The sequence below is a fragment of the Mixophyes fleayi genome, chromosome 4 (genome assembly GCF_038048845.1).
Source record: "Mixophyes fleayi isolate aMixFle1 chromosome 4, aMixFle1.hap1, whole genome shotgun sequence".
Taxonomy (NCBI): Eukaryota; Metazoa; Chordata; class Amphibia; order Anura; family Limnodynastidae; genus Mixophyes; species Mixophyes fleayi.
The window spans coordinates 302634992-302649535 of NC_134405.1; the positions used below are offsets into that span (position 1 = coordinate 302634992).

A 14544-nucleotide genomic window follows, 5' to 3' on the forward strand; every position below is an offset into this window, starting at 1 on the left:
ACTCCAACAAGCTTCAGCACAATAAACCCAAACATATATTCTCAGATGGATCCTCAGTTATTTTCCAGATATAGTACTGCAAGTTTGCCTTTTCCACTTTCATATGATGTTTGTGTTGCTCTGGATTCAAATGAAAGTGATTTCAGTTTTCTGAAACCAAATCCAGATGTTCCTATAGACAATCTTCTTGATGCTGATAATTCAGGAATTGCTAAAGGAATTGTTGAAGAACCGCCAACAACCAACAACCTGCTGCAGGTGAGTTACAAAATTATGTTCACATAATGTGTTTTGTCAATAGCTCTTCACATACTGGAAATCTAATTTAAATACAGAGTTAATAATATCGGCTCAGAAAACAGGTGATATATTTACATAGCAAATTTGTGATAGTGACAAAATAGAAACTAAATATGTTTAATTTAATTTGAAATTGGACAATATGTATGCACTTACTACTTTTACTTAGCTACTCATAAAATGCATTAATATATTATATATATTACAGAAAAATTACAATACGCACCACACATCAGATGCCTTATCAATTGCTTTCAAGATATGTTTTTATTCTGGCTAGAAAATGTTTCTATGCTTAATTTAGTGGATTGAAGCGGCACTTTATATTACCAAACTAACTGCAAAAGTAACAGAAGTTAAGCCGAGGTATTATACAGGTATAAAAAGTTATTGTGTCTTTTTCAAGATGCAGCAATACATTTTTATTAAACTCCTTGAACAAGAGCTACATATTTTTTTGTTAGTTTTTTAAATGCTTGGTACCACAGATCAGTTTTTTGTGTGCTAAATTGTCAGTGACTAATGGCAATTTTAATAAATAAAAGTTTATGAATACCTTGGTAGTAAAATTCAGCAATGAGATTATGCATTTGCCATATTACATTGTGTGTGTGTATAGCTTTGACGTAAGCCAGTTTTCTTTAATTAAGGCCCATTTATAAAATATACAAAACTATGTTTAAACATGTTTTATACATTATAAAGCATGTTAGTATATTGCTATTGTTGGTTTGGTAGTAGTATTAACTTTTACTTGTAAAATGGACAAATGGAGGGAAGGTTGTACTTACAAGAACTTACAATCTCAGAAGGAATAAGAAACTGATACAAGAGACACAAGTGGGGATTGTGAGCCTAATTGCACTAGTTTCTGTTTGGAGACACACTTAGTGGTTTAACGATGGAACCAGACGAAATGGTGAAAAAATCAGTAGTGTTTGTACCATGTGGAGAGACACGGTTTTGGATAGGCTAGTAACAGACTATAGTGCTAGATGGTTGTTTTGGGATTTTACTAATACAGCAGAAAATGTCTTCTTAATGGAAGGTTTCATACATAAACCTGAAATTAACCACAAGGTTCTATAGTGCAAAGTTTATTTGTTGTGTATTCCATAGATACACAGCATGCATCTTTGTTTTCCAAAATTGTTGATTTATAATTGTTTAAAATATAATTAGAATTGTAATAGTGTCTTAGTACACATAAGAGTCTGTTGATTTATTTTGGTCTGCTTAATTTTGTATACAATTTGGCATGATATGTTATCTATTTATTTAGCTGAAATTTAATCATAACTTGAACTCAATAAAACTTGTGCTTGGAGTTATAAATAATTACCTAATGTGAGGTTATGTTGTTATAAAATATTTATATAATACAAAATCGATTTACTATAAATGTTTTCTTATGAACCTAAATTTTAAATTTCAAACAAAATCTGACAATATTATAAACAATATTCATGGAATTCCATAAGCATATTAATGGTTCTTCATATGCGTTATTTAATATTATAGTTATAAAAATATTAACAGGATTAAGATAGATAATTCACTTGGCCCAGATGCAAACATTTGTGTGTGGGAGTTACAGTCTAGCAGCGAATGTGGTGGCAGTGGATGTTGATTCTGGACCCAATGTGTGGCTCTCCTACCATTTTATACAAGTTTCAGAACTTTCCCATTTCATCATTGGCTTCAATACACGTTAAATTTGAAGTCAAATATTTTAAGAAAGTGATGCCTTGCAATAAAAAATTGTGGTTATGATGAAGGACAAAGAAGATTCTTTTTTTGTCAGCAACAATTAACATTAACCTAATTGCAGGTGAACATTGAAGTTCTACCAAAAAATTACAAGACAAAATTCCTCAGCCTAATTTACAACTCTACTTAGTGATAGCATATGCTTTGTTTTCTTTTCATATTAACTGCCATTTTGGCAGTCATATCAGAATGTAAAAGGAAAAAACTTTCCCAAAGTATGTCTGTTTAAGTAGTGTATCTTGCATGAAATAGCTCTGAGCATACCCAGAAATGGATCTTGTGCCAATAGACATGAAATTCATGTCCGAACGCAAATTCGGACATGGAATGGGGGAGGGAAGGGACAAAAGCATATTTATTTATGTATTCAATGTTTAAAAAATAAATACATTTATTTTTATTTTTATTCATATTTTTGATAATGATTATACTGTTAAGAGTTGTTTATTCATCTTATAACTTTTTTTTTATGAGTAATATTGTAACCTTATATTGCACAGATGCTTGTGCACATACTGCATGTCTTTTGTGTACTTTTAGGCAGAGTACTTACACCCAGATTCAAATGGAAAAAGTGTGATTGTGATACTCTTGGATTTGAATATGGTCAGAACTACACACAAGTTCTGTACTCTTTTTTAACCGCAAATTGCGTACAATTTTTGTGTCCAAACAAAAATCAGGCACTTTCTTTACAGCCATATGTATTTCTACTTAATGGTGTGTGGGAGTGTTGTGTGCCATTAATATGTGTATGTTCCTGATTGACGATTGAAAAAATACAAGACATGTAAAAAAATAATCCTTATTCTAGATGTTGAGCCTATAGATTGAGGGCCTTGGGATTTTACACCTGCTCCTCTGGTGCAGAGTGGGCGTTGGAGCTGTGAACACCAGAGGTGGCATTCAATGCGTAATTGCATGTACTGGGATCATTATCTCAGTGGTCTCAGCACTCCGATAGGAAATAATGAAATTATCATGTTAAAGGTGGAGTTTCATTCAGCAATACTACTGGTCCATGCAGCTTGGTGAATGGGGCTGTTTGCATAAATTCCTAACTTTGTGACACAATGTAATGTTTCTCATTACCCTGATATTGCATTTTAGTAAAAGGACCATAATGCAGTGAATAAAGTCAAAAGTTAAACAGTCACAACAATGAAAAACAAAACAAAACAGTGTTTAGTGTTTTTTGGTAAAAACTTTATTATACACAGAAGAGGCAAAGCAAAATTAACTTACGTTACAGAAATTCATTGAAACTCAACAGTTAGAGTTTATATGGCATAAAGTATACTAATTGTCAAATCACCAATATATATCAAGAGTAACACTTAAAAAATATATGTTGACAATTGGAAATTATAATTATCATATATATCACCCATCAAAAATATACTAGATGTTGCTTAACTTCAACTATCGATCAAGACCTTAACTTCCTATGGTATGAGGAGATTGGTGGTTGAGCAAATAATGTTTCAAATAATTATATTATATTCTAAAAATAATCAATACATGATGTATTTAAAATAAATAAGTGATACATCTTAAGATATAAGCACACTAATTAGTTGATTTTATAATGATAGAGTATATTATATGAAGTTAATATTGTTTAATAGATAATGGTAATTTTTCCTAAAAATTAATATAATTCTACCTTTACCCACTGAAGACCAAACAAAGATCCAAAAATAATATAATGCCTTAATCTAATGATTTACTATAGAATGATAAGGACCAATAGTAATTAATAGTTACTGTTACATTAGGTAAGTGCTAACTATTGGACTCCCATCGAGTTTGGAAGGCCAGATGCTTTAGCTTCTTGTAAGGAAAAATATAAACTAATTTATACCTCATTCTATTTCCATTAAATAGGTGTAATTTATTAAAGCGTATAAGAAAGATCTATAATATAAAGAAAAAACTACAAAAACAGTAGAAGACTATGAGAAGGATTAGAAATAAGTACACTCAATAAAACAGTGCAAAAATACTTAGAATCGCTCTATAAAGAGAAAACAGAACATTTCAACTCTTTGAACTCAAACTGGGAAAAATGGATGTAAATAATCTGAAATTAGCAGTAGCAGCATTCCACAGTTTGTTTCCCTGGCTAAAGAGTTTGCTAAGGAGGTTAAGTTGTTCACAACATATCTGCCAAATGGCTGGAACAGGGTGTCTATGAGGCTTTCATTGACCATCTCATTCTGAAGCCCTATTTCAAGAATTAGGAGTATTCCGTTTGATATCTCTCTCAAATAATTGTTGGATAGTATATATTCCATTTCTTGTTTCTTCTCTTTGGAACAATTTGCATTTAAAAATGCTGTATGAGTTGTGATATAATATATGGTATTATTTGGGTTAGATTGTTCATTAGTTCTGTTTACGGCTTTAACTTGCTAAACCTTATAAAAGGAACAAATGTGAAACATTTTCGATTAAAATTGAAATTGGATCTATAGAAAGGTTTTCTATTATTAAATTGACGTTAAGAAATATTTTTTAAAAAAATGTGTTCTTAGAGAAAAATCATTTACATATTTATTACAAGCTCAAGTTTTTGCCTCAAAGGCTTTTACTGTGCCGCACAAACATTGAAAATAGGCTACTGAACATCTCACACATCATCATCATCACCATTTCTTTATATAGCGCCACCGATTCCGCAGCGCTGTACAGAGAACTCATTCACATCAGTCCCTGCCCCATTGGAGCTTACAGTCTAAATTCCCTAACATACACACACAGACAGACAGAGAGAGACTAGGGTCAATTTTGATAGGAGCCAATTAACCTACTAGTATGTTTTTGGAGTGTGGGAGGAAACCGGAGCACCCGGAGGAAACCACGCAAACACAGGGAGAACATACAAACTCCACACAGATAAGGCCATGGACGGGAATTGAACTCATAACCCCAGCGCTATGAGGCAGAAGTGCTAACCACTTAGCCACCGTGCTGCACTCACTCATTAAATCTTAAAACATTCACTGAAAACTCCCATATTCATTAAAGCTTCTCAAACTACTTATGCATCCACATCTTAATTTCCATAGTTAGCTACACCCTTAATTACTTATCCTCAATAATATCTTAAACAGTACAAATATCCCTCCATCATGCAGCTCTTTATGCATCCTCAATATCAGTCGCTCAAAATGCTTTATGTCTGTGTTTGCACATTATCCAGCTGGATGACCAGCCTATTAAAGCCCTGTTAAGCAGTCTGTAGCTCAAGCATGTGTTTTCTTTGCCTTTTCTTTGAAATTCTATCAAGCATGGTATTCTCATACTCTGTTTTGCTGCATACTTCCATTGTGTTAACATTCTAATAATATGTGCCCTCTTTTCTAAAGCACTGAAGTACCATTTATGCAGATAAGATGAGATACCTGAATGCAGCTTTAATATAATAGCAGACTCAATGGGCCTGATTTATTAGGGAAAATAAGGCAAAATAAAAGCAGGAGTTTTCTCCTGGACAAACCATATTACAATGCAAGGAGTGCAAATTAGTTTATTATTTTGCACATAAGTTAAATAATGGCTATTTGTTCATGTAGCACACAAATACTTAATAGTTTTATTTTTACACTCAAATTTAAAGTTGATGTAGGACATGACCTATCCTAAATATAAATCTGTCCCTACATTTTAAATTTACCTCCACTTCCAATGCAACATGGTTTTGCCAAGGTGCAAAGTTACTCCTTTTTTTGCTTTACTTTCCTTAATGAATCAGGCCAAAGATGTTTCACAATAGCTACTTCATCAGGTGTAGTTCATAGTAATTCATATGTTGATATATTACGATAAGAACAACATTTTTGTATATGTAAATTATGTAAAGGTTTCACCGCTTTTTGTTATCCCAAATCATCCCATCGCCAAACTTTGGACATTCTACTTCACACGTTTAATTATTCCTCACTTGGAAAGTACATCAAAGCTAGATTTTAAAAAAAAGAAATGACATAGGAGTTTGTCACAGGTGGTAGTTTTTGTTATGTGTGTATAACAAACAAAATGCATTCCTGTTATCTTGAACCATACAAATTAATAATGCACATTGTATCTTCTTTGCCTCCTGTAACTAACCACAGTTACTACCATCAGCAATTATTTGTTGTCATTTAGGTCACAGGGCTGATGTAAGACCTCATATGCATTGCATGATACTAGTTTTACTCTATTTTAAGCTAGCAACTCTCCCAATTTGCAAGCCATGCAGCACCTCTCCATTATTAGTTAAGTGCATACCCAATTCTTTTGCTACCCTTTGCCCTCTTTTTTTCCAGTAGACTATCCCTTTGTTTATTACAACTTCTCAGTGCTTCTCTTTCGCCGTCTGCATTATACCCATGTTTTCACAGCCTCATCATGCTTGATGTTGTCAGTTAGATTGTTTTCTCCCTGTTTTCACAACCTGGCAGTACTTCCTCTAATGTTAGGCAATGTGAACCTCTTATGGAGCCACTCTGTTTTATTTTTGATTGAATTGGTTGCTTCTGCAAGGGCAATGTGTGGACAATATGCCAAATGCATGTGAAGGAATGGAGAGGACTCTCTACACTCTGTAAATACCACCTGCGGAGAAAGCAGAGTGACCAACTTGAGTACCACAAAGGACATTTCTAAACACCCCCTTTCTCCTGTATATAACCGCAAAATATGTGTACATTGTGCAGTAGCATAACAACTGTATATAGACTCCCCATGTAGGTACCTATGACACATTTATTCATTGGGGACCATTGTATATTGATATTGCATGTAATGTATTTGTAAAAGTTAATTATTGAGTTTATATGTTAATCAAATGTGTATGATTGTGTAAATTCTATCTGGGGGTTCTTTAAAATGCAGCCAGGTGGGTGCCGAAAATAAAGTGGGCCCATTCTTTAATCACTGGCACTTAACAAACTTTGCATACTGTATAGTTTGGGAAGCTGTTGATTGATGTTCTCAGTAAGCCCTATTGTCTGGGGAAAAGATAGGATATACATAGGATTAGGCTATTCCATACATCATGGCACCAGGCAGCTCACTATGGGAAAGATATCTATAGGGGTAATAAGTGGGGATGCAAACTTTCTGTTGGTGTGGATTGGAAGGCTGAGCAGGGATCAAGTTCTGTCAGTCTGATCTATCCATTGTCGGTAACTGCCTATGTGAGAAGGTATCCCAGGCCATGAGACACAAAGCTATTAACTAGTATGACAGCGAACAAAGAGCTACTATCTTAGACTCACCATGGGAATGTTTGGTTGATAAATCCTGCTAATCAATCAGAACGGTAATACGGGCATTCTAGTGGTTATTTTTCTGTGCCTTCTGTAAGGTTTTCTGTTACTGCCTGGCTGTAAATGGAACAATCAGTTGTACCATGGGAATTTTTAAATAAAACTGAACTTCTTCATCCTTTTGCAGTTGTGCCTGATTGACAAAAGAACCCACTAAAGTATACCAACCCCGATATCTTCACACTACCTCTAAATCATTATGCAGTAGTACACTTCAAAGCTGCCCATTGAAATACATTGTAATTAAAAGAGTCTGTGAAATAATCAGTAGCAATGAAATTTCTCCCTGCTTACACCATGTTTATACCAACTCTGTTTCATTAGGACAACAATCCATAATTTGGTGGACGATTATTTGTCATACTTTGTGAATAGAGTAGTCTTCTCCACATGATTTTCACATTGTAAAAGTGATGTGGAAAACATAGTTTTCAAATAAGAGCATGGTTCATGTTAGGCAAAATCACTTTTGGGGGCAGATTCAATTAGTAAAAAAATCACTCCGAAACGATCCCGAGACACTATGCTGTAATTTGTTTTAATGAAAGTAACTCTTACTTTTGCCCATAGTGGTGCGAGCAAAAGTAAGTGTTACTCTGTTACCTGAGAACATCACGGCCAATTGAATCTGCCCCTTGAAATCTATGCATTGCAGTATAATATTTTTTAAATTGAAAGTAAAGGATTGTGTGTGTGTGCTAACAAAATAGCATAATAAAAATGGTATATATTGTGAAATAAATATATATATACATATATATATTTATATATATAACTGGTGACATATTTTTATATATATATATATATATATATATATATATATATATATGATATTGCCTAAAAAAAAAAATCTTGGCTATGCGACCTCTTATACTAGGAAGTAAGCAGTGTTTCTTACATCATATTGACCATATGCATTAAAAGTGATTCACAACTCAGATTATGGCAACATTTTACTTTATTGATATTTTGGATCAGTAACATATTTACAATATGATTTCATTATTCTCTATAACAAAGCATTTTGCACAATTAATATAGTCTTAACAGTAATTACTGATGTAGTGTAAAACACTTTTGAATTTATTTAATGCATTGTCTTATTCAGTTAATTTTTATAGAGAAGACATACTTGAACAGTCAGTCAACAAATATCACATACATAGATGTTTTCAAATGTTTAAACATAAAAAACTGCAATATAACTTTTTCTTAGAGACTGCTTGAAAATGATTGTTTCTTTCTTATATATTCAAGCTTTCATGTAAGAAAGGAAATTGTCATTTCTATGCATTGAAAAGAGGTTCAAAACCAATGGACTATTGAAACATACACCATATTATTTATACTTTTAATCTGTGTCCTATTGAATTTATTGTTTCATTATTGACTATAACAAAAGCAAAACATTTTGCACAATTGATAATGTCTTAACAGTAACTACTGGCATTTTATAAAACATTTTAAATCTCTTTAATGCATTTTGTTTTAGAGAGAAGAATTTATTGATTCAAACATACAAAACTTCTCATTGAGTATAATTTTATTTAGTTTAATTCCAAGCTATAGATTGTTAAAGAATCATTTCTGCTGCAATTCCACATTTGTACCTCAGAGCGCCGCTGTTTACCAATAAGTTGAGGGAATTACATTAAGAATAGAATTCACTGGTATCCTCAGACACTGCAGATCTGCTTCAAGAAAAGCAGCCATTCTTGCTCCTTCACAATCCAGAAATACTTGCTTCCATACCATAAAATTGCACTTTAAAATGTGTTTTATTTCAACTAGCTTGTAGTACCTTAGAAAAAAGGAAACTGCTCTTTAAAACAACATTTGAAGGTGGACAGCCAGAAGACTCATAGCAAAATGATCAATAAATTAGTAATACAACAAGGCATTTACTAATCTGCTTCTTCTGGATTTGCAAAGCTTGTGGCACATAGGAATTCTGAATTGATACCTTTGAGATACAGAAGGATAACATGAAGACCCACCAAGGAAAGGCATACAAAGGATGGCAAGTAGCATTTTACTTCTTAATTTCTGGGTTTTGTCATTCAGTTTCTGCTCAGATTCATTATTCCATTGTTGAGGAAATGAGAAAAGGTTCATTTGTTGGTAACTTAGCAAAGGATTTGGGATTTAATATAAAGGAACTTTCTGATAGACAATTTCGTCTTGTTTCTCATGTCTCAGAGAAATATTTTTCTGTTCAATTAGACAATGGAAATCTGTACATAAAAGACAGAATAGACAGAGAGACATTATGTGCTGCAACAGATCCCTGTTTTCTAACCTTTGATGTACTGGTAGAAAATCCTTTAAATGTTTTTAATGTCAAGGTTGAAATTCAAGATATAAATGATAATGTTCCAAAATTTTATCTTGATACCATTAAATTAGATATTCTTGAATCAACTTCACCAGGTGCACGATTTGTTTTACAAACTGCAAGAGACCCTGATTTAGGTACAAATTCAATTAAATCATATATGCTCAGTGACAACGAATATTTTATTTTGGGGGAAAAAACTAACTCTGATGGCACCAAATTTCCTGAAATAATTTTAGAAAAATCTCTAGATCGTGAAAGCCAGAGTTATTATGAACTAATACTAACAGCATCAGATGGAGGTAATCCAACACTTACTGGTACTGTGCAAGTCAAGATTTCTGTCGCTGATGTCAATGATAATTTTCCTATATTTACTCAAGAGGTTTATAAAGTTACTCTCAATGAAAATATACCACTCAACACACTTGTTGTTTTAGTGAAAGCAAATGATAATGATGAAGGCTCAAATGCTGAAATAACATATTCATTCAGCGACATTCCTGAAGATGCATTTAATGTTTTTGGAATTAACTCCAACAGTGGAGAAATAAAAACTAAAGGAACTGTGGATTTTGAAAAAACAAAAACTTATGAAATGTCTGTTCAAGCACAGGATGGAGGCGGCCTAGTTTCTCATGCCAATGTGGTGGTCCAAATAATAGACATGAATGATAATGCACCTGAAATAACCCTGAATTCCCTCTCTTCTCCAATCTCTGAAGATTCATTACCAGGTACTGTAATTGCTCTGATTAATGTCCATGATAAAGACTCAGAAGAAAATGGTGATGTTGTCTGTGAGATTAAAGATGTTTTACCATTTAAGTTATTATCATCATCTGGACACTATTATAAAATTGTTACAACAAATGCTATGAACAGAGAGCAAACATCATATTATAATATTTCCATAATAGCCACTGATAAAGGATTTCCACCACTATCTACAATAAAAAACATTAGTTTGATAATATCAGATGTAAACGATAACCCACCTGTGTTTCAGAAGAGTCATTATATTGCTTATATTACAGAAAATAACTTGCCTGGAGGCTCAGTTTATAGTGTACAAGCTACAGATCCTGATACAGAAGAAAATGGTAAGATCACATATTCCATTGTTAACTCGCATATGGAGAAATTCCCTATATTTTCTTTTTTGTCCATTAACCCAGTCACTGGTGTTCTCTATGCACAACGATCATTTGATTATGAGGATCAGAAACAATTTGATTTCCAAATAATTGCAAAAGACAATGGATTACCATCCCTGAGCACTAATACAACCCTAACGATATGTGTAGTAGATCAGAATGACAATACACCCAAAATTCTTTATCCTTCACCAGAAAGTGAGAATGTGTTTGAAATGGTTCCTCTTGTGTCTGAACAAGGTTATCTAGTAACAAAAGTGGTGGCAGTTGATGCTGACTCTGGACACAATGGTTGGCTTTCTTATAATTTTATGCAAACATCAGAACCCTTCTATTTTACTATTGGTCATAAAACTGGTGAAATCAGAACATCACGTATCTTTCAAGAGAAGGACAATTTCAGACAGAGACTTGTAGTCTTAGTGAAGGACAATGGTGAACCCTCACTCTCAGCCACTGTTACATTAAATCTTGTTGCTGCTGAGGATTTTCAACATGTTATTCCTGAACTAAACAGTAAACCAGCAAATGGAGAGACACAGTCAAATGTACAATTTTATTTAGTTATCGCCTTGGCACTGATTACTTTCTTTTTCATGTTGACAGTAATTTTGGCTGTTCTGTCAAAATGCAGGAAAGATGAACCTTCAACAAGCTTCAGCACAATAAATCCAAACATATATTCTCAGATGGATCCTCAGTTACTTTCCAGATACAGTACTGCAAGTTTGCCTTTTCCACTTTCATATGATGTTTGTGTTGCTCTGGATTCAAATGAAAGTGATTTTAGTTTTCTGAAACCTACACCAAATGTTCCTATAGACAATCTTCTTGATGCTGATAATTCGGGAATTGCAAAAAAAAATGTTAAAGAACCTCCAACAACCAACAATCTTCAGCAGGTGAGTTGCAAAATTTAATTTTTATCATATATTTTCTCAACAGTTCTTCATAGACTGAAAATCTAATTTTAATTTAGAGTGAAAATTTAAACACAAAATATATATAAATGATTTATATTGTGATAATGGGATAGTTGCAGTACAGTAACTATTTGTAATATATTGTGAGTTTGGATAATTTAATTTATGTACTTAATATTGTTGCCTAGCTACTTATGAAATGATTAAATTACATGGATAAAAGAAAGAAATGAAATTGTGCAGTACTCAGCTGTTTTCTTACTTTCATGTCAATATTATTTTTTTTCTGTCAACATATATGACATGATTGTTCATGCAACATTAAAATTAGGAGAGGGTTTCCAGAAAAAAAAGAGAGAGGGATATGAGAGGTGAGGAATGGTAGACAAATATTGTAAATACTAATACATAGGTGCTATCATAAAGCGGTCACATAAACACTTTGTACAGGAGAGGATGCATTCCAATATCATCAACTTAAATTAATTGCATGTTCTGATTTTCTTACTGATGATTCCTATTTTGCATATATCATGTTGTACCATGAGGTATAAGTAGGGAACTTTCAACTGGTAAAATAATATTGTGATTTTAGAAATGTTTAAAGTCCAATCATGATTAAGACCAAACTTGTTTGTGGGTCTATGGATTCATTCATAGTGGGGAGGGGATATTGAAGGGGGAGGGGGTATTAAAGGGTAAGGGTATGGGGTTCAGATCGGTCACTCTGTTTGTTGAGCTAAATACATTGAGAAGTAGTAGAGGCTTTAAAGTGTGTCAGCTACGGGAACTTAGTGCTTGTAACAAATATGTGGAGTGTTGTGTAGTATATTTCTGATATATTCCATTGTAAATACTAACCATCTAATATTTTGTCAAATTTATTAAAGCAAGGCAACACATGTAATTTCTAACTTTTAGAATGTCGGAGTCTAGTGTGGATTTTAATAAATAAATTGTAAGATTGCCAAGTGCTTAGGTACACTAGTTTCTGTATGGATACATATTTAATGCTTCAATGATGCAATGTGAGAAACAATAATAAATCATTAGTGTTTGTACTGTGTGGAGAGAAAGGGTTGGGTGCAGGGAGATAATAGAGAATGATGCTAGTAGTTTGTTTTAGGATTTTACAGTACATAGTTCACTTAAATTGATGATTTCATGCATAAAGCCATAATTTAGGTGTTGAGGCGTTGTATTGCAAAGTTGTTTTTTATTACATAGATACACGGTCTGCATATTTGTTTTCCAAAATGATTGTTTTATGATGGGTTAATGTATATTTAGTATTACAATATTTTACATGTAGGAGTCCTACTGATTAATTTTAACTGCTACATTTTATATTTAATTTGGCAGGATGTGTTATCTGTATATTGAAATTGAATTTAATCATAACTAGCACCAAATGAAACTGAAGAAATTTGTTTATGAATTTAGAAATCATTACATAAAGTGAGATGGTGTTTCTTATAATTTGATGTCACTTGTTACAAAATATTTGTATAATAAAAAACACTTACTACAAAAGTTTTCTTTTAAAATGAAATGTTAAATTGTTAATAAATTCTCACAATGATAAAAAAAAACATGTAATCCTATAAAGCATATTAGTAGAATGTTTCTTTGCATACCATAAGATGCACTAAATAATGCAAAGTACATATACTCATAAAATGCACATGAAAAATACAAAACCGTACAGATGTGGAGCAAAAGCAACACTTAAAAACTGAGATAACTGAAACCAGAAAAAATAGAAAAGTGGCAAAATATACATGAGTAATAAAGTGAAAAACCCACTAAACTTTCAGTATGTACTCACCGTCCAAGTCAAGCAATGTAAGAAAAGATAATATAGCACAGGTGTACTGATTTACAATAGAATGTGGCGATAATCTCACACGGAGAAAAAGCATTTATAAAAACACAGACATCAGAAACCACTTACAAAAGGTCACATAATAACTTGAAATTGGAAGTGGCACAATATGCCAAAATACTTCAGGTTGAAGCATGCTATGAATGCAACAGACTCCATAGCAGTTCATAAGAAGGTTTAAGTTCATGAAAGAATCAAAATATACAATGTAGGAGATGGACGTATATTTTTAATATGGAAATCTAAATTACTTTTTCGAAGACTGTAAGAACTAATTATTTGGATAGAGCTAAAGCATCAAAATGTAATGTTATAGTAAAAGATACTGACACCGGATAACCACCAATGTTCACAAAGGAAATAGTAAGAAATATTGAATATATACACCCATGTTTTGGAAGGGTTAATATGCGGATTTTATTACAGAGATTAACTTGCCTGGATGCCAACTGTATAGTGTACAAACTGCAGATTATGTTAATGATTAAAGTAGTAAGATTATGTCTTGCATTGTCGAGTCATATACAGTATGGATAAATTCTCTGCATTTTCGGTTTTGTCCATTAATCATGTGACTGAAGTTCTCTATGACAAAGATCATTTGATAAAAAGAATAGTTTGTATAAAATGGTTTATTGTTATATGGTAACTGGCTCCGGACACAATGCTTGGCTTTCCTACCATTTTATGCAGAACATCAGAACATCCTGATGAAATCATAACTTCACTTATCTTTCAAAACAATGATAACTTTAGGTAGAGATAATAATCATTGATGTACAATGGGGTTTCATCAATCTCTCCCACAATTGTCAATGCAACAATTTTAATCATATTATTCTGGAAATTAACAACC

At 32.7% G+C, this 14544-nt stretch overlaps 1 protein-coding gene across 4 annotated transcripts in view; it reads left to right on the forward strand.

Moving 5' to 3' along the window:
• LOC142152875 (protocadherin gamma-B7-like) overlaps window positions 1-14544 on the forward strand; it is a 420392-nt gene that overhangs the window by 54954 nt on the left and 350894 nt on the right. The window contains exon 1 of one of the 4 annotated variants that reach the window (XM_075209930.1): window positions 31-258. The exons of 2 other annotated variants lie outside the window; for them this stretch is intronic. In XM_075209930.1, coding sequence (XP_075066031.1) covers window positions 46-258 — 213 coding nt within the window. In that variant the 5' untranslated portion in view covers window positions 31-45. Of the gene's footprint in view, window positions 1-30; window positions 259-9358; window positions 11783-14544 lie in introns of those variants that run through there. One more of the 4 variants, XM_075209928.1, reaches the window with a different exon arrangement.